Source organism: Sinohyriopsis cumingii, chromosome 17 (genome assembly GCF_028554795.1).
Source record: "Sinohyriopsis cumingii isolate HCF-2022 chromosome 17, ASM2855479v2, whole genome shotgun sequence".
NCBI lineage: Eukaryota > Metazoa > Mollusca > Bivalvia > Unionida > Unionidae > Sinohyriopsis > Sinohyriopsis cumingii.
The window spans coordinates 25,018,424-25,044,860 of NC_142977.1; the positions used below are offsets into that span (position 1 = coordinate 25,018,424).

At 33.5% G+C, this 26,437-nt stretch overlaps 1 protein-coding gene across 1 annotated transcript in view; it reads left to right on the plus strand.

Annotated features, from left to right (window-relative positions):
• The first annotated feature begins 1,263 nt into the window (after positions 1 to 1,263).
• Positions 1,264 to 26,437, plus strand: part of LOC149778274 (uncharacterized) — a 47,541-nt gene continuing 22,367 nt past the window's right edge. The window contains exons 1-16 of the mRNA XM_089939077.1: positions 1,264 to 1,308; positions 8,031 to 8,135; positions 8,408 to 8,603; positions 10,615 to 10,689; positions 11,030 to 11,195; positions 13,689 to 13,810; positions 14,218 to 14,400; positions 15,668 to 15,850; positions 16,196 to 16,453; positions 17,049 to 17,249; positions 19,406 to 19,591; positions 21,140 to 21,673; positions 22,209 to 22,370; positions 23,097 to 23,258; positions 24,437 to 24,638; positions 25,400 to 25,599. Of these exons, the coding sequence (XP_089795203.1) occupies positions 8,052 to 8,135; positions 8,408 to 8,603; positions 10,615 to 10,689; positions 11,030 to 11,195; positions 13,689 to 13,810; positions 14,218 to 14,400; positions 15,668 to 15,850; positions 16,196 to 16,453; positions 17,049 to 17,249; positions 19,406 to 19,591; positions 21,140 to 21,673; positions 22,209 to 22,370; positions 23,097 to 23,258; positions 24,437 to 24,638; positions 25,400 to 25,599 (2,914 nt within the window). The 5' untranslated portion in view covers positions 1,264 to 1,308; positions 8,031 to 8,051. The remainder of the gene's footprint in view (positions 1,309 to 8,030; positions 8,136 to 8,407; positions 8,604 to 10,614; positions 10,690 to 11,029; positions 11,196 to 13,688; positions 13,811 to 14,217; positions 14,401 to 15,667; positions 15,851 to 16,195; positions 16,454 to 17,048; positions 17,250 to 19,405; positions 19,592 to 21,139; positions 21,674 to 22,208; positions 22,371 to 23,096; positions 23,259 to 24,436; positions 24,639 to 25,399; positions 25,600 to 26,437) is intronic.

Here is a 26,437-nt window from a genome sequence, read left to right on the forward strand (position 1 = left end):
AGTTCAACAAAACACACCTGTATGATACTTGATATTTACAATTTAAAAAGTCGATATCCTAAAATGATCTGCCAATTTAAGAACTTCGTTTTGTTCAATGCAGTAATGCACTGACTAATCGTTTTGGCAAACAATGGAGAAACAAATATATATAAATCGAAAATATTTGCTCTTAAAATTATATACTGAAAAGAAAATCTACATTTCTTGGAAAAAGTAGGATATTTTGTAATCTCACTCGCGGCGTCGACCCTATATATTTCTCTGAGTGCCATTGCACCCACCCTGAGGAACCGGAATGCAGTCGTTTGGTTTTGGCGAGGCCCAGATACGCTATCTATATACAAACATTGGCTTTCCATTAAGGCCGTGGAGGTTAGACGGGTTCTATTTTAAGGATTAAGGAGTATTTAGAATTCTGAAGGATATGCCAGACTTCTAATCAAAGTTCCCGGTTTTGGATTTATGAATTGTTATGAATGTCTGAATTGTTTCATTTTAGTCAAAATTCTGTACCCTCCTAAATAGTGATACAAGTGTCCAGAGAACATGACAAAATAGTGTCTATGCTCCATTTCAGATAAACACATTTCATATATAAGGGATAAGGGGTAAACAAGCTAACAAAAGGTAAACCAAAAAATAAATAGAAGGAGGCGACGAGCCTTCGGGAATGATTCTGTTCATTTAATGTCTTCATCTTTCATACCATCAGAGACGTCAGCTGTATGATCAAATATTTAAGTTTCGGCTAGTTCAGTATAAAATACCTGGAAGGTAGTAAAAGCTAGTGAAAATTTAACATCTATTCATCCTAGAAGAATGACAATATTAGATTTATTTGTCAAGCATTTTATTCAATTAAATTATCACATATGAAGTAAATGTCTGTATAACATAGAATTGTAATTCACGTGGCTTCTTTTGTGGAAAATTCGGATACTGGGAAGACCCTCAAAACGAAAGATTTACTCTGATAGTGAAAGCATTTGAATTGTATATGCCTAAGGTTCCATACGTTAATAAGATCCATGTAGTAATATAACTTACAGTCATGCCATGACATGAAAATGAAGCAAAGGTAAATAACGTATTCATGTTTATATGCTTCCTCTTTCTCGATTAAACAAATAATGGAGCACTCCATAGCACCATGGGACTTTTGTGGGTAGGCCGAACAGCCAATAGAATTAAACTTCCTTGACGATTCTTTGTTACTAATATTATCTTGCACTACTATATAACCCCTGTCACACAATAAGTACTCCAAATTAATTCCGACGACTATGAATCCGCATTCAAGATTCGGTAAGTATTATATAGTGACACATTATTTTGTATTTGTATTCCGTGGAATTCTTACGATATTTTTCTTCAAAACTGATTAAATGTTTTCAAGTAATTCAAGCACCAGTCATCATTATTATCATCAGTAGTATTATTTATATTTTTCGTTTGTGTATGTTGGTGTTCTTGTATTGGGATGATGATGTTAATTGCATGCATTATTTCTGCGTCGTTTGGAGAAATATAGGATTGTGTGTAATCTCTTCGTGCGTTTCCACATATATAACCGTATATAATGTATTAAATCTAGTACTGTTTAAGACACTGGTTTGACACGTATGTATTTCCTTGGATATATCATTTGAATTTCCTCCATCATCTTGGTGTGTTGCAGATTACGGGGAAGGTAAGGATTAAATGAACAGAGGACAAATGCTTCTGACTTAGTTTGGGGGCATACGTTTAATATTGTACTGTATCATAAACAGAGTCTTTCATTGGTGATTTCACTTCGTTATTTCGAATATATCCTGCTTGTTCCTATCAAAGAATGACCTGCTCTGTATAATCCATTTGAGCTTTTTAATACACTTTTGATAGGTTTGAACTTTATTTGTAACTTATTACCTTATTCCAATGTGTATTGAAAGCCACTAGCATGACTAACAATATCCCAAACAGTTTGCTGGTGTCGTAGTCGAGAATATGAAACTCCTTCCTAATATTAAAACAAAAGAGAAATACTTTACGGATTAATATTTTTCTCCAAACATTTTAAGGAATCACAAAATTGCAACCAGATGCAAAGGAATACAATTAATAATAATAAGATATTTTCATGGCTCGCTAAGGCCAATACAACAGCATTGCATTACGCCGATTTGCTCCAACAATGTCCGTCCCTCAGAACCCTCAGCCAGGAACCGTAAACTAAAATCCGTAGCGCTTATTAAGCGCGTATTCCTTCCAAACATGTTTGCACAAAAATTTGCTCAAAAATATTCAAAGCAGTCTCTGTACAAAATTAGTTTGCGTGCGACTTTTGACCTTTTACCAGGGACCACAGAGAAGGTCACTTGGAGTCAGACCCCTCACGCAGATGGTCGGCGCATAGGCAAACTAAGAACCATGTTAAGCACATTTCCATTCATCGTATTTGGAAGAGACTGATGGAAACATATTTTGCTATCAAAATAAAAGACGAGCCTTTTAAATCACATCAATACTGTAAAATGATAACGGACCAGTGCGCGTAAGCTGAATAAGCATACCAGCTATCCACTGAATGAAGAGCGTACGACATGCTATTGTTATTATTATCTGATATTTTATCAATTAACCTTTTACCTGGCAGATCTGTAAACTTAAATCATAGTCAATAACACATTGTATATATATATATATATATATATATATATATATATATATATATATATATATATATATATATATATATATATATACTGATTTGTTACATTCTCTTTGTATGTTAGAAGGAAACACACTATGCGTGACATATATTTTATTCAAAGAGTAGCTCGGGCGTACGATAGAACTTTACCATATAATAGGACAGTGAAGTGGTTTAAAAGCAAATTATGTTCACGACAAATAATTTCTCCAGCCAATGCTAAACGTTGTAATCTTATTACTTTGTTTAACTGCTCAGTTCCATAATTCAAACTAACAGTTCCATAAATAGTACATACATCTGACTCCTCCCACCTAGATGTTTGACATTCAATCCCAGAACGATCCACATTACGACATTAATGGTAACCTCCTCTTATTAGCTATTCAAGAAGTAATACAAATCTCAGCAGTCTGCAGAGCACTTACCATGTCTTTCGAAGGAGGTTACCTCTGTTGACAGATCTGCGAATATTGGTCCAGTGGCACTCATTTGGAATTAAATCAATATTGCTTTAATAAAATAAACGTTTTCAACCTCAAGTTGGCTATGTGTCCTAAAAAAAATTGAATTACATTACCTGCTATTCTGACAACCATCAGTCAAGCGTTTGTTTATAAACATTTTGTGTTTTCCGCTGTATAATTGCCAGTTCTTGAAACAGTTTCTCCTCACCTTTGTAGAAACATACTTAAAGATTACCTGGTCTCGCAGAGTATCATTTTAAGTCGATCACAAGCGAAGTCTTTGTCTTACAAAGACAGACTTATTGATGATCAAATTGAAAGTATTGATTAATAATGTCATGCGTCGATCCGTTACGGTACTACCAGTACCTCTACGTCAGCAGTGCATTCTATAGTCAGCTTCATCTGGGATAAGTATATTGGTAAGTAAACTATGCAGTTGTTCATTGTACGAATTTGCTTTCATTACCTATAGGCCGCACCTAATGGCTTAGACACTTGCAAAATGGTAATGACTAGACGAAACGTTTTCCCCTAACGTTCGCCACCGCATTCAAAATGTGTAACTTGTTGAACCATGATGGGTTTCTTAATACACATAAACATATAATGTATTTTCTATGTATTGTCACTGGAGAATTGACAGCAAGAAGTTCAGTGGTTACAACATATTTAATTTACATGAAGGATATTCAGTTTGCCCAGGACAAGTCTTTTTGCGCAATGCCCTTACGTGCCTTAAAGTCTAATTCATATCATGAGGGCGGTTACAACCATATAATCAAAAGCAAGTATGTATATGTGGAGACATATCTTTTACCGACTGTTTTGACAGGGGACGTTTGTCAATACCATCAGCAATAGGGCTCACAGTGTTGCCATATTCTTAAATATCGAATGCAATTGAGGCTCGTTCTGAACTGTATAGGTGAGCGTCAATTATATAGTAACAATAGTCCTGACAATATAGTGTATAATTTCTTGCAGTCAAACGAATCTGACTAATGTACTCCTTCTTGAATGTAGTATAGTAGTCTTCAAGTTAGATTGACATAACTATTCGATAATCAAGAATGAGTAATACAGTTTTTACTTGACAAATTTCAACTTCATCTACACAAGTTTTACAAAATAGGTTTCCAATAACAGTTGACTCCACCCACAGCGTTACAGGTAGAGGGATATTTCAACACTGGCAGGGTTCAGTGCGTATATAGCATAGTTATTCCCTTATCACAGACATCACTGTAATAATTAGATTTCTCAGTAAACCCATTTGGGTTTTCGTATCAGAGATTAAAAGGTGACAAGCAAAACGTAATTAATAAAACAAAATCTTCTGAAGAACTAAGACATCGTGTTCCAAATGGGAACGCCTTACAATTCAGTTTTACAACGCTGACAAATCGCTATACAGTATGATGATGCAGAGGATCTAGATATACTGGTCACAATTCATGGCTCTTTCGGAATATTTCTGTGTTTATACACTAATAATCAAACACCATTGTAACAGTGTAAATTTTGAAGATGTCATTGCAACTCATAAAGGAGTGAATTTTGCAGTTGTGATTGTAATGAATAGCAATTATAAGCTGATGTATGTGATTTTGTACCAGACATAATCCGTGGCATGTTTCAGGACGCTGAAGTTTGAATAAACATCTTTGTGTTTTAATTGATTCTTAATATGATTCCGTTAGATAACTGTGTTAAGCAAAATTGGCCAAAGGATAAAGCTAGGGTTTCTGTTTATCGAAATGACACGGGTTGAAATGTTGCAGAAACAGCGTTAGTACTTGTTGAAATATTTGTTGAAACTTTACAGTGATAGAAGCGGATGAAAATGTTAAAACGTTTCCAATCTCTGCAAAACGGCAATCTCAGTTTTGCGCAAGGAGAAAATGGCTGTTCTTCATGGGAACTGAGCGAACCTTTACTCTAAGGAAATATCTTACACGATTAGAATAGAATAAGAGTGAATGCCTGAACATAAGAGTGGACGACCAGTAAGAGGATGGGCTCCGAGGGAGACCATTAAAGGTAACGACGTATGAAGACGCCAAATAGGGCCAAGTCGTCCGAACCGAAAATCTGTCATAAATGTGTAGAGTCACCTACAAGCACTTATCTGGTTATGCAGACATGCCGGACGAAAAAGGAACTGCTAATTGTTTTTTAGAACTTTGAGTTAATTTATTTTTTTGGTAGCGGTGCATCCTACATTTGTTTTCGTACACATTTAATTTGTTTATCCACTTGATTAAATCGTTATATTCTGCATACAGGGGCTCGTGTTTTTTCTCTTTTATATCAGTGCACATATCTCCATTTATTCCATCCATAAATTTCTTACTTTTATCATTAGGTTCATCCACACTGTGGTCGATCATCGTCTAGTCATCGATAAATACCTTCAAAGGAAATAAGCCACTACAACAATTATCTCAAATGAAACCTTTACGTCATAGATTAAACAAGCTTTATATACGTAGTTGATTAAATTGCAAAACACCGTAAACATTCCACCTCGTAGGTCCAACGCTATTTTTAAATAATTGAAACGCGACAAGCAAGGGAACGAAAACAATATTTTCTGTTCATATTTTGTGAATTCCGCATTTTTAATAGGAATTTGAACTTTATATTCATCATGTCAAGCGTATTTTATGATTGGAAGTCGAAACTGAACAAACTCTATCTAGCAGTTATATAAACGTTAACAGAATGTACATAAAAATATCGCGTAAATCATTCGTTTTGAAACAATTTGGACTTCATTTCTCACATTTCATTAGGTAAGCTATGAATGTCCTACGACAATGGTACACATTTGTTATCACTGTAATCCTATGTTTAATGATCTTTTTGGATTTAGCTTATTTAAGCAAACTGTGATGGTAAGTTGTGAGAAAACAGGTGTCGCCTCAAATATTTGGGTCCATTTAGTCCATTGTCTTTAAATTCGAAAAGCTTAAACATAATCAGTTCAAACCCCTGCTATGATTTCATGGAGATTCCAAAGTGTGTTCCAAATCTGACACACGAGAAACAAAATAATAAGAATTTATAGTCACGCAATTTTTGTAAGTTATAATGAAAATGACAGGCGCATGGTTACAATACTAAGTTTGTTATTAGTGAGAGATGTTTTGTATATTTTAAAAAAGCATTATGCTGTGTCAAGAGACACTAAGAATTCTGCAACGCTGATACAAAGGTAGAATGGATAGGAAATACACCAACGTTGAATATACATCATAATCTTTATGGCATTCACTTATTTGTGATGTTGTTAAGTGTTTGTGTTTGGGTTTTTTGACAGAAAAAAAAAAACAAAACTTAGATTCAAATGAGCTTAGAACGATCTTTGTTAGGACTATGTTTTGTATTTTAAAGCCTCAAAATGTATGCGAGACTTAAAGCAATGAATTCATATTTACAATTTACTTGCATTTAACTTTTAAACATGTCCAGACTGAATGCAAAATATGTTAAAACCAGGCTGTTGAGTGCACAATCACCTTACTAAAGGAGATATCTGGTAAACTACATCCGGGCTCGTAGACAGGTAAAATATTTGTCCAATTTAATGGATTAAGACACAATTGATCCTTATAGAGAATTGGTGCATGGGCCGCAATTTCGTCGAGAAACCGAGAGTGCTACAGAATGTAATGGGCTTCAAAGGGGCATGTCATTTGTGTCAGATAATATAAAGTTCGATGAACGGATGGTTAACTTTCCAATGCAAAGTATCAGCTAACCTCTGTCATTCGTGGGGTTGTAGCTCACAATATTGTTATCAGGCAATCATTATAATCTGTATACATCTATTACTTCTAAAATGCACAGTTTCAATCTTTGGAAGTATATCATCTGTTTAGTCTTTTTTAACCAGAAGTTGATTATTTTGCTTTCTAACATTACCTATATTTATTGACGAAGTATGCTACAGTCACATCAGGTAGTATACGCAAACGATTGGCGTTATCTTTCGTACATTATTAACTTTCTATCCTGTATGTTAAACAGTGTCCTCAACAATAGTGTAAGCTTTCGTGCACACCTTTTCTAGAGCTACACTTTTTATACGCGCCATTTATCATGTTTCTTATGATTTTAGGAAATATCAAAGTGTTCCATTATATATTCTCTCTTTCGACTTTGGTACAAAACAGACATCTTATTTTCAAGAAATGGTGTTTCCAAGTGTAATATATATCTTAATAATACATTTTCTAAAGGTTTTCTGCTCCAAAAATAGAACATATTTGCTTGGACAGCTTCCACATATGTTAAGAAAGAAAATGGTGCGTAATAAATATAAAACCTCAATGTTTTTGAACGGTATCTCAGATAAATCAAACAAATATAGATGCGATTATATATTCTTTACCTTTATATTTTATAGTTACTTACGTACATCATTTTCGTATTAGTAGTAATGACCATACTTATACCATACATAAGAAATAATTCATTTATATTGCATGCTTGTAGTCCTTAGGCATCATAACTAACTACCCAATAATAATAATAATAATAATAATAATAATAATAATAATAATAATAATTATTATTATTATTATTAGTAGTAGTAGTAGTAGTAGTATTAGTAGTAGTAGTAGTATTAGTAGTAGTAGTAGTAGTAGTAGTATTGCTATTATTATTACCAATAATACTAATATCAGTTTATACCTGTATAACCAGTTTTAATCGATATATTGAATAAGTTTTCATGTTGAAACGCTAGCAACATACTGACGTTCATCTTCTATGCATACCATCTCTTTGACTAAGACGGATTATATTAAAGGAACAGGTAACTAATAATACGTTCAATTTTGTATTCCTCCTGATAGCTGACGAGAGTTCGTGAGAAAATGAAGTTTGTTTCCACACTTATACTGCTTTTATTTTGTTCTCGCGGAGGTGCTAACAATGGATTGCAAATTCTGAAGGACGCCGTAAGTATTGTTTCACCAACTTTAAGTACAAATTCCATTCACATTTTACAATATCATGAAAAAAATAATAAATGTCTCTGCCACACTAACATGAATAAATATCAAAATTTTAAATATTTATTTTCTGATTAAGAGCAGAGCATGCTTATAGTAAAGTATGTTATAGTGTTTCCATGTTTGTTTGATTGTTGAGTAATTGACTATAAAACAATTTCTAACATCAAAATGTAAATATTAATGTTGGATGAGTATTATTATATCTTTTTCGACAGATTTATGCAATAGATCTACAGCAAAGTATGAACAAGCCTTGTGATTTTACCTTGCTGGAACGATATTACGCTATCGACTGGTGTGTTCAAGGCAGTCCGCCATGCCACACAACATGTAATATCAAATCGCATGATTACAGCACAGGGGAAGCCTGTTGTGTTGCGGGCAGGTGGAACATTACAGGAAATGTAGATGGTAATTTTCATTATTCGAGGCTGTAATTTGTTTGAAAAAGCGATTCAGTTTGTCATTTAATCAAGAAAAATATGTTCAATACCAACATAAATAAGAATTTACAATCAGGGATTTTCGTTTGCTTGTTTGTTTGTTTGTTTAAATAAATAATAATTAAGTCGAAATGTCAGTGCATGTTTACATCATTTTAAATAATTGATTACTTTGAACATTCAACACACTGACAATGAGCACTGACGTACAATGATGCAACCTAGACAATCACACAAAGAAAGATAAAACGGACACCCTCAGCGATATAACCAGACACATTAGAAAGTAACAACAGTTTCCAATCATGAACTGAATCTGTGACGCTACTAACATAACAGCATTATCATCTAGTTTTGATGCTCCAACACACCAACTAAACCACTCGGCCATGCGCTAATATTCTACATAATAATTTGACGTACACTGGAATTTACTCGGCTGGGGGAATTTAACACTCAGCTATATGCCTAAACCCACCGGATTTATATACATGAAATTGGCGTAATAAGTTGACACCCATGTACCAAATAGAGAGTCAAGCGCTTCTTAGTGGGTTATACATCGTTCGTGATTTTTGCATACATGATTACCAGGGTCTTTCAAAATGTCTGAATATATTACTATACCTTTCTTGTTTCATTGCACATGTGAATACATTTAAACACCAGTTACGTACACGCATATATATGCGCGCGCACACACAGAGACACACACACACACACACACAAACACACACACACACATACGCAGTTATCACAAAATGGTTGAAAAATGTGGCCAGATACATTTCAAAGAGATTATCAGGGGTGTTGAAGCCTGGATTTACTTTCAAGAACACGATTCAAGAGAAAACATTAAGTTTGGAAAGGAGAAAATGAGACCGTTTGGCGTAGTAGGACTGTCAAGATAGGTTTACACACCATATTTTCGATTAATAAAACCCGTCGTCCATGTATATGAGCCTAACTTAGTTAGTGTCTCCAAACTGTTTCCAAACGTTGTGGAACACTCCCGGTATCCGAGAAATACATCAGCTCAGTGACAACGCACATGAGCATAAATCCACCATCGTGCTGACTGAAGGACGCATCGTCCAAACTTGGCCTCATCATCCATGCAGATCTGATTTAGCTTCAAAGGATTTTTGGCTGAACCCAATTGTTACAAATTCGTTGAGGGTCTGTTAGAAGTGTCAGTTTCAAATGTACGAACAACATGCCAGAATGTAACTAGAAAATGATATTATAATTAGACTGTACAAATGTAGAGCTGCTTTGGGAGGGGAGACATGAAGACATGCACTGACGTAGTGTTCACTAATGAAGAGCTTTGTTGCACAGCGCACAACATTATGATCATTTTAAATTAAAATATCTCTGTGTATTGAAACGTTTATATTGAATAGCAGCAATATTCACACACAAACACACACACACACACACACACACACACACACACACATATATATATATATATATATATATATATATATATATATATATATATATATATATATATATATATATATATATATATATATATATATATATTATTTCTCTTAAGTAACAAAAAAGTTATAATTTTGTTGTGATACTGTACCAGCCTCTGTGTGATGTAATTTTTGCAACCCCCTTTGGCTTTGCAATTTATACACCAGCTATGGAATGTTTAAGATTATTTGAACAATTGCCGTAATTCACTTACAATAACGTAATATATCTGTGTTCTGGCATTACAGGCAAAAAGTGAGAAAACATAATATTTAGTCAAATAGATCTGACTTGAACCGACATTTATGGCTATATGTTTTAATAAAGGTAAGAAGTGAACCAGGAATCATTATCGCAACTTCTATCAATAGGGTATTCTATGCCGAATTGAAGACTTGTTCGTGTAGTTACTGTTTTATTGGTATAATGCTTTTATTTGTTTTCTTTTGTTTCTTTTATCTTTTCGCTTTTTTTTGGTTGTTTCTTAGGTCCCAAGAGTAGGAGAAAAAGATTTTTGGGCCTTATTATCGGATTTCTTATTTGTTACTACCTTTGCAATCACGGTATGTATTGTTTGTTTTCTAGCATGTTTGGGACATTTGTCTGACGAAAATAACTTTGAATCTGCAGTTTGTGAATAGTATAATTTGCCACTCAAGAGTATTCAAATTCCAAATCTCAGTTTTTTTCCCTTTCAGTTATACATATGCATATTAATCTGTATATATGGATACAATTTAAGATTGAAATCATTTAATAAATGCAACAGTATTTTCATAAAAAAGCACTTATAAAATCTTTAATATAAAGTAGTCTAAAAATGCATTCCGATAACGTATTTCGTCTCGAATATTGTTTATTTCCTTTGTCATTTATCACACTGTGATATTATGTTTATTGCAGGTGCTCCTCAACAACAGTCATGGCAACCACCAACGTTTGATGCGAATACATGTCCACCACCAGAGATAAGAAGTCAAAGTGAATACACTGCCACAATAAATAGGAAAGAACTTGTAATAAGTTGGACTCTCCCCTCTGCCAAGGATGGACAAGGAAAAAGCTTAAGGTAGTATTTTTGCATCTGTGTAAGAAAAGCCCTGGCATAATAGAACATCATACGATATTCACATCAAGTTAAAAGTTGATTCCCACCGCCACCACCACCATCAACAACGACGAAATCATTTGAATATTAATTATTAAGTAGACGCACAAATCGATCAATGATCTTCATCTACTGCACATTACTTCCAAAAAGGACATGTTCCTAAAAGGATTTGTTACAAAAAGAACATGTTTGTAAAAAGACGTTAGTCGCGTCACCTTGTTTGTTGCATGTCAGATGCTTCATTACATATAAATACCATGCATTTTTAGATTATATGAATCAACAGACATATTAAGTAAGTTTTCTCATCCTATAGTTGAAGGTATTATACAGAGTGAAAAACACAGCATGCCGGTTAATATTTGATTACAAATTCACACCACAATCTATTTGTTCTAACACATGAAGTGCATATAACAGTAGTCATTGTAGTAGTTGTAGTAGTCGTGACTTATAGTAGTTATCGTAACTACACAAGTGGAAGATAAAGAAGAGAAATAAGTAGAATCAAGAGTAATAGTATCAGTAGTATCAGCAGAAGTAATAGTGCTACCACCTATAGTCATCATCATCATCATTATTATTATTCCAACGCTTTAAAAAAGCGTGTAAATGATGCGAAACTACCCATGCGCACGTACATATACGGGTACACATATAGGTTTTCACTTACATAATTAATGTCCTCGAACTCCTCCTACAGTGAAACTTAGACACCTAAATCTTGAGTAAATCCAGGTCTTATGGACTGTTTCAACGCTTCTGTACGTTTGTTCACACCTTGTGTGTGTATACCTAGTTACAATTTATTTTGCACAACTTGCAAATGACACCAGTCTTAAGTATCTGAGAATTGGTGTATGTGGTCAATGGCCCAAGCGTCAATACACATACGAATGACACCCCTAGGTAATGTTTCGTGATCTTTCTCTATTTACCCCTGTGTCACAACTTTGAAACCTTTGATATTTGCACTTCATAACCATACATACATTTACTGAGCATAGCAATACAATGGCATGCACGCAACTATCATGGCCCAGAAGTTCAGCCTTACCTTCGAGTGGGCTTCGCCTCTATGCCATAGCTTGCAAACATCAAAGATCAGTATCATATAACCATCTATATACGTACTGAGCAGAAAAATACAAAGGCAGATACCTGTCATTTGCCCTTGATGCACTCCTTATCATAGGCCACATACACAGGAGGCTAAGAGTATTGCTGGGTGGAAGTTAGAACCAGGAATAGTTGGACATTCTGTAAAGTCTACAACTTGATCCTCATGGAATAATAAGTGGTTTCAACAGTGGTAATACTCAATGAGCCATCGGATCCTATGAAGACCTCTTGACCGCTGTAAAAAGGCGTAAACTGAAGTGGTACAGTCATGTCTCAAGATCATCTAAACTGACAACAATAATCTCTCGAGGCATAGTGCGAGGGTGCAGAAGAAGAGGGAGACAGAAAAAGTGGTGGGAAGACAAAATTAACGAGTGGACAGGCAAGGGATTTGGAGATTCCCAAGTGCAGAAGAGAACAAGAACAGATGGAGAGAACTGGTTGCAAAGTCAATTGTGGTGCCCCAATGACCTTTTGGGTTATGGGATTCATAACGAAGATGATGAATACGCGATTGGCATTATATTAAGAACATGTTTAGCACAGTTTATGTCCACGAAATAATTCTTTTTTGCAAAATCTTCGATTTTATATATATATATATATATATATATATATATATATATATATATATATATATATATATATAAATAGAGAGAGAGAGAGAGAGAGAGAGAGAGAGAGAGAGATGCCTGTTGTCAACAACATAAGTCCGATTCCCGCGAAATGGAAATTACAGATATCCCAAAACAAGGACAATGTCATTTAGAAACGTTTCCTTTCCAATTCCAACAACTGAACATGAGATTGGTCTTGATAATGCATCCCGTAAACTACATTCCCACGCTCACATCTTTAAGAGATTGTTTCGTGGGAGTATCAAGACGAAAACAAAACTTCTAGTAAATAGTAAAAACAAACTGGTGTCAGTTTCCTGACAAAGAATTAATCTTGCTGCTTTGTATCTTTATTACCGGCACGATGCATCATATTTCGCATTTGTTCATATCTACCAGAACAATAAACACTTTTTACAGTATGTCCAATTTATACAAGACAAGGATATGCACTATTCTCTTTCATTCGGTCCATTCATAGTATCAGGGACGAATTATTCTTCCGCTAGCCCTACAATCCCCACTCAACCAAATAATCTATTTAGTGTGATTGATAATGGACACGAATTTCACCATGTTTTGAGATATATGCATGATCATTATTGATATCGATTTATTCTTGATATGTGCCCAGTTAACAACCTGCGAGGTTCATGCATATTATTATTATTATTATTATTATTATTATTATTATTAATCATTATTATTACAGTGTTGCGTGTAATGGTTTACCGAGTGGTTCTTCCTTTCCTGAAGGTTATCATTATATTTCCTGTACAGCAACGGACGAGAAAGGATTTACTGCATACTGCTCTTTTAATTTTAGAGTTCAAGGTAACTATACAGCTGTCTTACCTAAAGACAAATGAATGCTAACACACACACAGGGTTTTGAAAGCATACTGAAATTTTGTAACGAATTATGATATTATGTTCTTCTGTGAAATATGAAAATTATGGTATGAAATGATAGATGGTGCATTTTCTTCACTAGGTATCTGCCACAAGCAAAATGTTGATACTAAGCAAAATGTGAGCTTAGACACTTATCATAGTTCACAGAGAATTTATGTTTCATAATGATTAGTATTTGTTCGTGAGAATTCATATAACATGCAATCCACATGTATATGTAACATACGAATTGTGTAAAACCAACCTGCTTTTCAACCAACATGGCAGACTTAAAACGGGTTCCCAACGCAATACGTTTACAACATGCATTATAATTTATAATATAGTGACACGCTGTGGCAATGCCATTTGGCCACAGAATGGATACAGAAGCTGTGACAGTTCCGATCCTATCTATGGCACACGGTGCTCATTCGATTGTAATGATGGATTTGAGCTCAACGGTAATCCCATTACTGAGTGTCAAGCTGACGGTACGTGGTCAGGATTAAACAATCAAAGATGTACAAGTGAGTACTCTGTATTATCTTTCAGAATGTAACCAAGGTTAAATAATCAACAAAACTATCTTCAAATGATGATGATCCAGTTGATGATAGATTATTAATGCAAAGACATTTCCTTCGATATTTTGAGGATATACATGAAGCTGAAGGCAGGCACACTTACACTTACACTATATACCAGATCAGCACTTTTATACCCAAGAAGTTCTTACATTTAAATATTTTCGTACTCACGTAATTCTCTTCATTTCTGTTTGGACATAAGATCATATAAAATATATAACCCGGTTCCCGTCTTTTGCTACCTTCTATGCCCCACTAAGACCCACTCAGCGTCTACTCGTGTCGATTACATTTTTAGTGATGGTTCTCATCCAGTTGGTACGAACTATTCCTAGTAGGTTTTACGTCCTTTCTATTCAACCGTCCACTTGAAAAGACAACCTTTGTAAACTCGATTATTATATCTCCCCGTAAATACAAATGAAATCGCAGCTAAGATACATTGCATTGGTATTTTTGTTACTCATATTAAGCTATATGTATTGTGTTAACATAGTTATAGATCTAATATTTCATAACGTCGGTCATGAGCAGATACGCAAGAGAATTACGTTTAGGCCTGTCTCGTTTTCAGCTGGGTACGTTTGAAGTGTGTGCTTCCACTCACTCTATCTCTCCATCTTCTTCTTCTTTCTCTTCTTCTCGTAAATGTTTCAAAGTTCTACAGTTATAACGAAGTCAACAGCTTTGCACATTTAAATTCACACCCAAGAGAAAGAGTGTTTGTAAAGTATAGAAAGTATGTTAATATTTATCTACGTGAGACTGGGTTTAAGTGCTAAGAAGACTGTTGCATACGCATTATCAAGTAAGTTTATCACTTTTGAGTGTTTTATTTTATTTGGTGTCCAACACTGGGATTTCATTTAGTTAGATGCATTGTCCTTCATAGGGATAAAGTTGTCAATGTACAGTTTAAATGAATATGAATTATTTTCGACTAGTCTTTAATTTCTATCTCCGACACATATGCCAGAATTGTATGTTATTTCTATCTCGAAATTATATAGCAAGGACATGCTATAGAGAATTTAATACCAAAGTAACACATAAATGTCCACATAGTATTTTCCTTATGGAGAAAGGAGAGATGGGAAACATTTCAGAGAATTCAGAAATTGCTAAAGAAATCACTTTCCTTATAAAATGATCCCTGAGGAATTTTGCGGTGTCAAAAGCTCAACAAACATTTTGTGTTTAATGACAGAGAAAAAATGTTCAAGGCCGGCCGACCCCAGCAATGGTTTATACGTATGCCTCGATACCGAATACAGCTACAACTCCGTATGCTGGCCGGAATGTGATACAGGATACGACTTAATACGACGTTCATTTTCACAATGTGATGCCAATAAGACATGGATAACCAGTGGAGATGTTTCTTGCATAGGTATGAATTTAAACATATTTTAACATTATAGCTTCTTTGCAAGTGAATGAGAGAAGTGAATTTTAAAGTTCTTATATATATTTTAGTACATGTTTGTTATATCAATGCGATTCTTAACATCTTACATTATATCAAAAGAACGGCGTTCATTTTGATATACTACAGATTTAACATCGCTAAACAATGCAAACTTTAAGAAATATACAACATTCCGAGTTTAAATATTGCCGCGACCAGTTAAACAATAAAACAATATATATATGATTTTGCCAATTTTCTGCAACTAACAAATAACGTATCCATTACCCGAAATTATCTTGTATATTATTTTATTTTAATTCATAGATAAAGAACCTCCTGTGATAACAAACTGTCTGACTCAGCAGTCGTTTTACGCAGATGCAGGTACAACCAAAAAAAATGTTATGTGGGTGAAACCGGAAGCTGTGGACTCCATTGACGGAACAAACATTGATCTGCTACAGGATTTCGGTCCTCCATTTGGTTCCACCATTTCTTCTGGATTAACCTTAGTACAATACTATGCCGTTGACACCAAGGGAAACAAATCTCCTAAGTGTTTCATTTTTTTGGAAGTGAAAAGTAAATATATATGAGAAGTCATTTTGATGTGCTAAGAACAAAAATTATTTTGTATGATTCACATCTAAAACGAATACAATATAAATGAACAATTGAAAACACTGACACGATTCGTCTGTAATGTCTAACCTTGAATGTAATAATCTTGATTACCAGAGAACTCTCTTTCATTGAGGAAAAAGAATGAAGAACGTTACATATATATTAGAAAGAACCATAATGTGAAATGTCGTAAAAGGTACTTATATTGCATTATAATGTGATCAAAATATTTGAATCACGCTTAAATGCATGTGCAATCGATCCTGTGGAATCATATGATGATTCGTGATGAATGTACCACGATACTTAATTTAGATACTACCATTTCAGCAATGCTTTCATCATTGCATACTGCTTTATATTATTGACAGCAAGAGTGTGTTTCTACACATTGCATTTTTCGCGGCAATAGGATTTAGTGGTGGTGCTTAACTGCATTGTATCATCAAATTAATCGTCTTTTTCCACCCTACATGTAATATGTTCATTACGTTGTCAAAAATAAATGCATGTTGTTACTGATTCAATTTCATGGATTATTTCTTTTCTTCAGTAGTCACATGTGTGCACCCTTCCACTCAGCTACCCGACGATAACCTGAAATTTTCTTGCACGAGTTTAAACGTAGGAGACAGCTGCTCAGTTTCATGCCGAAGCAATCTACCACTTCTAGGGGATTCCAAAATAACGTGCACGGCACAGAATGGTGCATCGACTGGAATATGGACTTGGATACAAGAACCAGAATGTTTAGGTTTGATTCTTCACTCTATATGTTGTTTTAAAACCTATTTGGCATATTATTGTACATTTTGTAAAACGTATAAAAATATTCAATATAATCCATAACTACATGTATATCATTTTAACATAGAATGAAGTTTCTAAATGTTCAGAAGTAAAGTAGCAAACTGAAGGAACTTAATTCTATTTAAACGGATGAATTTTGAGATCAATATATGCCAAGAAACTTAAAAGTTCGGTATAGCAAAAATCGGTATGGATGTGATATTTATTGAGACATCAGTATCTTTTCTAATCATGTTTAATTTCCGTTTGCGGATTGTTCGTGCTATCCATAACAGCCTAGTCTTCTACCATAATTTATGAGTAACTGTTTATATCGACATATCCCCATACCTACCTCCTTTGTTTAGTTTGTGCACATGTATTTCCCAAATTGTATATTTTATGGTGATGTAGCAGCAAGAAAGCAGGCTTGGTTTATTGCTTGTGGGATTTTAACACTGTTATGATATGTCTAAGAAAATATTAATTTTGTAGAAGTTCTCTGGCTACAAGATACTGTATCAAACCAAACGAAATCAATCCTTTCATTTAAATGTATGTATTTACACGTTACTTCAATTCCTTAATGCCATTAATTAAATACCCAGTGTATATTTAAGACATGTCGCATACGTTCCCCTACATAGAGAGACAGAAACTTAATACGAAACATGGTAAAAGTGCTAAATGTCTTTTTGACAAATGATCTCTTGTTTGAGTAATAATTTAGCTGATTTTGCTTAATCTTACATAATGTATAAGGCTTGGTTATGTACTATATTAATTTGATGTAAGGAGTTTCCTCCTTTCATTCATAATATTTATTTTCATAGTAATTTACTTGTTTATTCTCCTTTACGCAGCATAGTCCAACTTATAAAAAGAGCATCCCATCTATTACAGCACTTAGCATACTACGAGGGGCAGACAGAGGACCATGAGTGATATACATGAATATGAGTTATATTGATAATAATATTTGCATCGTAATTTTAAGTAATAATTTACATGCATATGAAGTAAATCATGAATATTTTCTGCTCTGCTTTGCTTGAGAAAGTCTTGAACAGCTTGGAATACTTTATAATCTAGATCATAAATTCGCTGAAAGGAAACGTAAGGAGCTGGTCATTTGTCACAGGGAGAAGTAGATAATTCAAATGTAGAATTCTGATCCTACGTTGGGTTCCATAATGGCTTACACTCTAAACAATGATAAGATTCAGTTTAAGATGCCTCAGCTTAATTACATAATTATGAATTACATGCTAAGTAAGTAAATAGCTATTGAGAGCATTACATTTATTTTTCATTTCTGCTGTATACATATATATAGTTATATATCTCAAACTAAACCTTCATTATTTTTCAAATAAACAGACTAAAATAAGATCTTGTGAGAATGACATTACAAACAGAAATGGTGTCACACTTTCTGGTCATATATATATATATATATATATATATATATATATATATATATATATATATATATATATATATATATATATATATATATATATATATATATATATATATATTTGATTTCATTGGGAACTCTAGTTCCTTTCATCAATACTGTGGACACAATTACTTTAGTTCATCCATTTTTAAATGTTGGGTCGATTTTAAATGTTAATCTGGAATTGCTAAATCAATCTGCCATCCTGATATAAAATGAAAGAATAGGATAGAGCTCTACCAATATACAAAATGAAAATCAAACTTTTAACAACAATGTATGTACTAAAAAGAACAGAAAATAAAAATATCTAATAATTATGCTACAATAAAAAAAATAACTTCATAACTTTGTTAGATAAATCCATTAAAAAAATCAGTATCAGAAATTGTAAAAAAATTAAATAGCTGATACATTAAACGAAAGCATTTTAATAAAACAAGCAATGCATCTGTGCATTTTGTTGCATGCATTAATTTCTTTATCGCTGTGCGCCAGTAATATCTCACTGTTGATAAGGGAAAACACCCCCACTTACGCAGAGGACGACGTACTGAAGGAGTCGCCTGGAAAATGCTTTGTCAGTATGCATATACGATATCACTAACGACTTCTATTTTTCATCATCATCAACAACAGCAAAAACTTTAATTTCACAGTGGTTAAGTGCCATGATCTGAATGCCCCAGAGAACGGAGCGTTGGTCTGCGACAGGATCAACACCAGACCATTTTGTCAAATATTTTGCAACGCAAATAACGATTTGCCTTTTGCGATTGATGGACGATACTTTTGTCTAGATAATGGATATTGGAATCCCTCTGATCAGGTACCAGGCTGTACAAGTAAGTAACAGTTTGACCAACTTGATCTTTACATCCTACTTTTCATTACAGTAGATAATAGAGGTTTGTTAGTTAGTTATAATTTGTATTCGCTTAATATCAATTAATTGTAAATTGACGTTGGGTATTTTATTCCCTTTTATAATCAGATATAAGATGGGAACAAACGAACAAACAGGAACAGAGCATAAATAAATGATGCCGGAACCAATTATATATATTTATCAAAATATGTTTCTTATGAACATTGAACCATGTAAGCAAGATATATACGTGAATTAAGTTTCAGAAACTATCGTCAAATAGTAGTAGGACGGTATAAAACGGTACATTATAGTATTTTGTATAGTGATGATAAACCGTCATTATCTGTAACCAAATTGATTAATTTCTCGTGCATGAAGATAAAACACGGACTTAAAAAAACATAATCAGATTCGTTTTGTATTGCTCAGCATGTCATCGTTTATGAAATGCAAGACAGCACCAATTAATACTTAAGAATTGTACAGACTTCACAGAAAGTGATGAAATATGAAGGAATAGACGTTGCTAGGATATTATTGGCTTCATATGGAAACCGTATTCTACGTGGATATTTAGTAGTTATTTTTTAATTATTAATTCATTGTCTATATCAGTGTACTGCGGAATGTAAATTAAAAATTCATACATTCAAGTTGGAAAGAGCAAGGATCCTACAAACAGATGTCTAAATTCCTGTTCTGAAAAAGTCGACAGTGTCTTTTCTCAATTCAGGTGAAAGCAACTCTAACATGGTGTACTGGTTTTCGTAAATGCATTAGTCAATGCGTTTTGTCATTGCATTTTATTTAAAAAATACTTTTTTTAACTAGTTACATAAAGAGAACACGATTTCTCTATCCAGGTATATCTACTTTTTGAAAGGCCATTATCATACCGCGTTACTTATTGAATGGTTGCAGGACCAAATGAGAATTCGTGTTGTGTAAACACCTAAATCAGTGTGATTTGTCATTTTATTTTATTAATAAAAAAGAATTATTGAATTTGACACAAAAGAACATAAGAGTTCTTGTTGCAAATTAGCACTACCTCTTTTAATGTTTATTATTTGATTGTGATATCTACACTGGATGTGTATACATATATATATATATATATATATATATATATATATATATATATATATATATATATATAGATATATATAGATATATATATATATATATATATATATATATATATATATATATATATATATATATATATATATATATATATATATGCTACATCGACATGGTTCCTGCGATAATAATCGTGATAGCGGTTTTCATTCATTCATTGAGTTGTAGTTGAATTAAAACTTTAAATGAGTTCATATTTTATGAGGTGGGAAGAATGTGAAAATACATACATACATACGTACGTAAGTACGTGCGTGCGTGCGTGCATGCATGCATGCATGCCTGCCTACCTACCTACCTAGCTACCTACCTAGCTACCTAGCTACCTACCTACGTACATACATACATACAGGTTATAACAATGTTCTATAAATTTCAGAGCAAGGGAACCGCTACCTGCTTCTTGGATCAAAATTTTTATATTTTTCTGGAAATTGCCAAGAACAGACGGTATTGGATACCCTTCGAGAGACATTCTTGAACATTACTTCAGGACTACAAGTAGAATACATTTGCACAGGATGCACATTTGCCAACGTAAAGGTCACTTGCGGGAAAGTTTCAAAACGTAGGAAAAGGTCGCAACAGAGAAATGTATTTCTAAGAACACCAAGTGTATCTCACTACATGCTACCAATTTCACTTGGCAGTAGTAGAAGCAAGAGACAGACAGATGCTACATACAAAACCACAATAGACTTTAACATTGTCGTTCCCTGGAATCAAGGCAACATGAGTTTCTTTGACGCTTCTGATTACCATGACAATATAACGTTTACATTCCGAGACATATTAATAAATATGGTGAATGCAGGAAACTTTACAATGGATAGTTACTCTGGACCAGAATACGAATTTGAAGATTACGGAAGCCTTCAGTGTGAAGATGGGTTTATTGTTGGTGGTATCTGCAGTAAGTGTGCATATATATATATATATATATATATATATATATATATATATATATATATATATATATATATATATATATATATATATATATATATATATATATACATATATATATATATAGATAGATAGATAGATAAATAGATAGATAGAAGGAGAGAGAGCGAGAACAACAATAATATTGGCGTAATTTGCTCTATGATTCGGCATCAAACAGTTTATACTAATTGATGCTAACTTATGAATGTGATTATGATATAATGTTAACGTGAACTGCGTTATATTTGGTAAGAATCATAATTTTCATAATGTTTAAAATGTTCATTTTATGCACGAATGTATTAATTCCATTGAAACTCAATGCAAACATTTTTTTCTGAATTTTCTACCTATTTCTATATCAGTTAATATGTATTGATTGTTATGTAGCTGGAAATAATTACATTGAACATCTGCATTTTCACATTGTGCGACTGTTTCTTTACATATTGATACATGGGATGGTTCATTCATTCATTCATGTATTTATTTCATTGAAGGAACTTGTTCGGTAGGAATGGAATATAACGTGACGACACAATCCTGCCAGACGTGTCCGCTTCATACGTATAAAGAATATGATGGGTTGTCTGCATGTAAAGATTGTCCTTCTGGTCATATTACAGTGGAGACGGGACGAAAGTATTTGAATGAGTGTATCGGTAAGTATGTATTCCAGATGCTTGCCTGTAAAGAAACTATAATCTGCAATAACTTAAACTATACTATTAAAATGATTAAGTTCCATATTTCGCGGCTCTAACACTCTGGATTACATATCTCTACCACTGTTATATTGTATTACATATTACAGATTGTTTCTTTACAAAGCAACAAATTTTAAGCTTTACGTTTACTCAAATTTTATTTAAAGAGACAGAGATGTAAACCCCATTAGAAAATCATACATGTAGTTTTGCATATTTTAAGATTGTATTTCAGTTCACTTGTTATAAATTTCCCTGTCGTTTTAAATGTAAGTAGTTCAGTTTTCATACTGTTTTCGTGTTATATGTTGTTTTCTGCATGCATGTTGTTTCTTACCGAGACGAATGGCATCATTGGGGAAACCGTCCTAATTTTGCCGTTACCAAATTTTTATATTTTAAATAACCTTTCCAATTTACGACTCATGATTATTAGTTACTTCATTACAACAATATATTTTTAAAACAATAATTCTGAAATATATTGACAACAATATTGTTAAGAGACATTCGTTTGTTGTAACTTTAGAATTGTATTAATCAGCACGCAGTGAAAACAAATTTCTCTTTTATAATTCCTAGATTTTCTGCTACAGTATGTATATGTATATGTGATAAGTTGCAAATATAGATTTACTAAAGTGTTTTGATATTTATTATTATTTTTTTCACACTTTTCAGAGTTGTGCCCAATTGGCACATTTTCTTATGAAACCGTTGTTCCCTGTACACAGTGTCCAGTTGGAAGTTACCAGAGATCCATTGGTCAGAAAACATGTATCACGTGCCCTGAAGGGAAAACTACAAACTCATCCGGGAGTACGTCTGAAGCAGCTTGTAACTGTAGGTTTCAGTTTGTAAAACACTACCAACCTTAATGGTATTCAAGTGCTAAACTGGAACAAGACTAGATATTTTAACCAATCAGATATTACCATTTTAAATGATTCACATCAAGTAGAGGGTTTGAAAAAATCTTTTCTTCCATTTTTTATATATCATTTTCTTTTAACTTTTTAACAGAGTAGATATTGTACTGCCGTTTTGGAATTAATTTTTATTTCCCATTTACATATTGCTTGTTGCAAGAATTGTGTGCTGTCCTTTTCAAATCTCACTCGAACAATACATTGTTTCTGTCTAACTCAAAACCTTAGGTTGACAAAAAATTAGTTGATTTTTCTTCTTACACATTATGATTTTCAGTCAGTATGTCAGTAAAAAGGCTGATAAAAACACAGTCCTTACTCACTCTAAAACAGAGCTGATCTGAGTCTGGCAAAGCGTTATTATTTGTTTTAATTACTTTTCCAGGAATACAGCAACTCAATAAAATTCAGGGATGCATGTATACACGAGATATTATCAATACACAGCTTTAGGTCCAATTTAATGGATATAGCATCAAAACCAAACTCAAAATATATTTGTATTTAGAACTGAAAGACTTTAATTGGGTTGAGACTGGGTTACCAGGGGAAATGGGAGGGGCTGCCAACGAAAAATATGTTTCTTAAAAGCAGTTATTTTGTAGGAGCAGTTCACACTTTGTCATCTATTTGAATTAAAATAAATGAGATAAGCCGCGTATTGTCTGTAAATAAAAAGGATGTCAATAAATATTACCCTCTTTGTCGCGAGAGTTAAAAATACTAATATAATAAAATTGTTATGAAAGAAACTATTCTGCCAGACGAAACGTTGCTACCATCTATTATGGTCCATACTCGTGAGCTTTAGATAAACAGAATAGAAAAAAATCATCGGACACTTACTAAGACACAAACTTTTCTCAGTGGAACAAATTGAATGTCTACCCGGGTCAAAGTTTCGTATACGAAAACATGCATCGTATCTGTTACAAGTCTTGACAATGGACTTTGCAGCAATTATCGTTCTGCCCCAGTTAATAGGTAATAGAGAGGTTAAAATTGAACCCTGTTAATACAAAGAATAACCAGTTTCTAAAGTTATGAACAAATGAAAGTACTTCTTATCTTTTTGTATGATTTGTATTTTAGACTTCGACATTTTTGTGAATACAGAAATTTCACAACTGGCGAAAAACGTCAGTGAAGATGTGAAGAACCTAACCGTGGCCCTGAGGTTTAAAATAAATGGCAAAGACAGTGAATTGCCTCGTTTTTCGTTTTCCGCTTCTCATGCAAATGACGGCGAATACTTTTATATGAGTTTGCAGGACACCGTCTCTGTTCTGGTTGGGTGAGTATAATATAAACAAATTGATCTTAATTCTACACAACAATCTCAAAAGCAAGAATATATTTTAAATTTTCTTAAAATTATAACAAACACAAATGTCAGATGAAGATTTGATTTTAAGGTTTTTATCCACAGTTAAAGAAAATGAATAATTTATAATAAAATTATAATATTTAGGACATGGTAATTTACATCACATATGATTTTTACGCATGGAAACGCTTTACGATTACAAATATATGAATACGAGCAGACGGGGCCTCGGTACTATCTGCATTGTTACCAACCATATATATTCTGGATATTTAAGCACAATTTGCTTTATAATCAGAGCAATCATCCTTCTTGAGTTTTGTTTACTATTTACATTTTTAACATATCTTTTTATTGGCACAATATTGCCAGTATTGAACTGAAGTGTCATTCAACTCCATTACAAACATACAGAGAGACATTCACACATACAAATCCTGCATGCAAGTTTTACAGCAGAAGGATCATTCAGCAAAGATATTTTGTTCAGACTAATAACGCGCACATGGTTTATTCTTATAATTAATTTCACTAATGCTGTCCAAAGTACAGACGACACAAAAATGAAAGAAGAAATCTAAATTTCTGATACATATAGTAAAACAAAACTAGAACTGATAAGAAATGTTCACATTATATGGAGATACTGGGCATCAGGTAAGTTCTGTTCTGAAAGTGTGTCTCTTTTCGGTTAAAACGAAATTCATATCTGAACATCATTATTTCAGACAGTCTCTGCATGTCTCAACGATGATACTCGAAGAAGGCAAGTGGACGTTGCTGGTACTTAGTCTGGATTCAACAAGACAGCTTCTCACTATGACGTTAGGTGGTCAAACAGTATTGCAGGAACAACTGTTTCTCGGTGTCAACGATACAATCCTTAAAGCTGGATCATCAATACTGATGAAAGTTGGCTCTAACACAAGTAAATGCTATTTCGTAATATTGGGGTATCCTAATATATATATATATCCTAATATATATATCCTAATATATATATATATCCTAATATATATATACTAATATATATATATCTATATCTATCTCCTAATATATATCTATCTATCTATCTCCTAATATCTATCTATCTATCTATCTCCTAATATCTATCTATATCTATATCTATCTATATCTATATCTATATCTATCTATATATATATCTATATCTATATCTCTATATGTATATATATATATATGTATATGTATATATATATATATATATATATATATATATATATATATATATATATATATATATATATATATATATATATATATATATATATATATATATATATATATATATATATGTTGGTTCAGACTCGAAAGACCATACGAATAGCGCTCTTGGATTGTCGTCTGACTCTGGGGTGTTGACTGCTGTGTCTGTGCAGGCCTATGCGCGAGTGACAGTCCCTATTGCAGTCGGTGCAGACATACTGTGATGTTTGAGTTACTGGGGTTCGATCACGTTTCTCTCCGCCAAATGGCCTCTAATCGCATCAACGACTACTATGTCCATGCTTAACGTCAGTCTCCATGTGCCTCGGTCCTCGGCTAGAACTTCCCAGGCGTCGGGTGAAATGTTGCGTGCCTTCATGTCCGTATTGCACACATCCTTGAAACGGAGTGAGGGGCGGCCGACTCTTCTCGTGCCAGTGGCCAGCTGTCCATTTAGGAAGTCTTTTGGCAGCCTCCCATCATCCATGCGTCAGACATATCTCAGCCATCGAAGGCGGCGTTTGCTCAGCAGGGATTACATG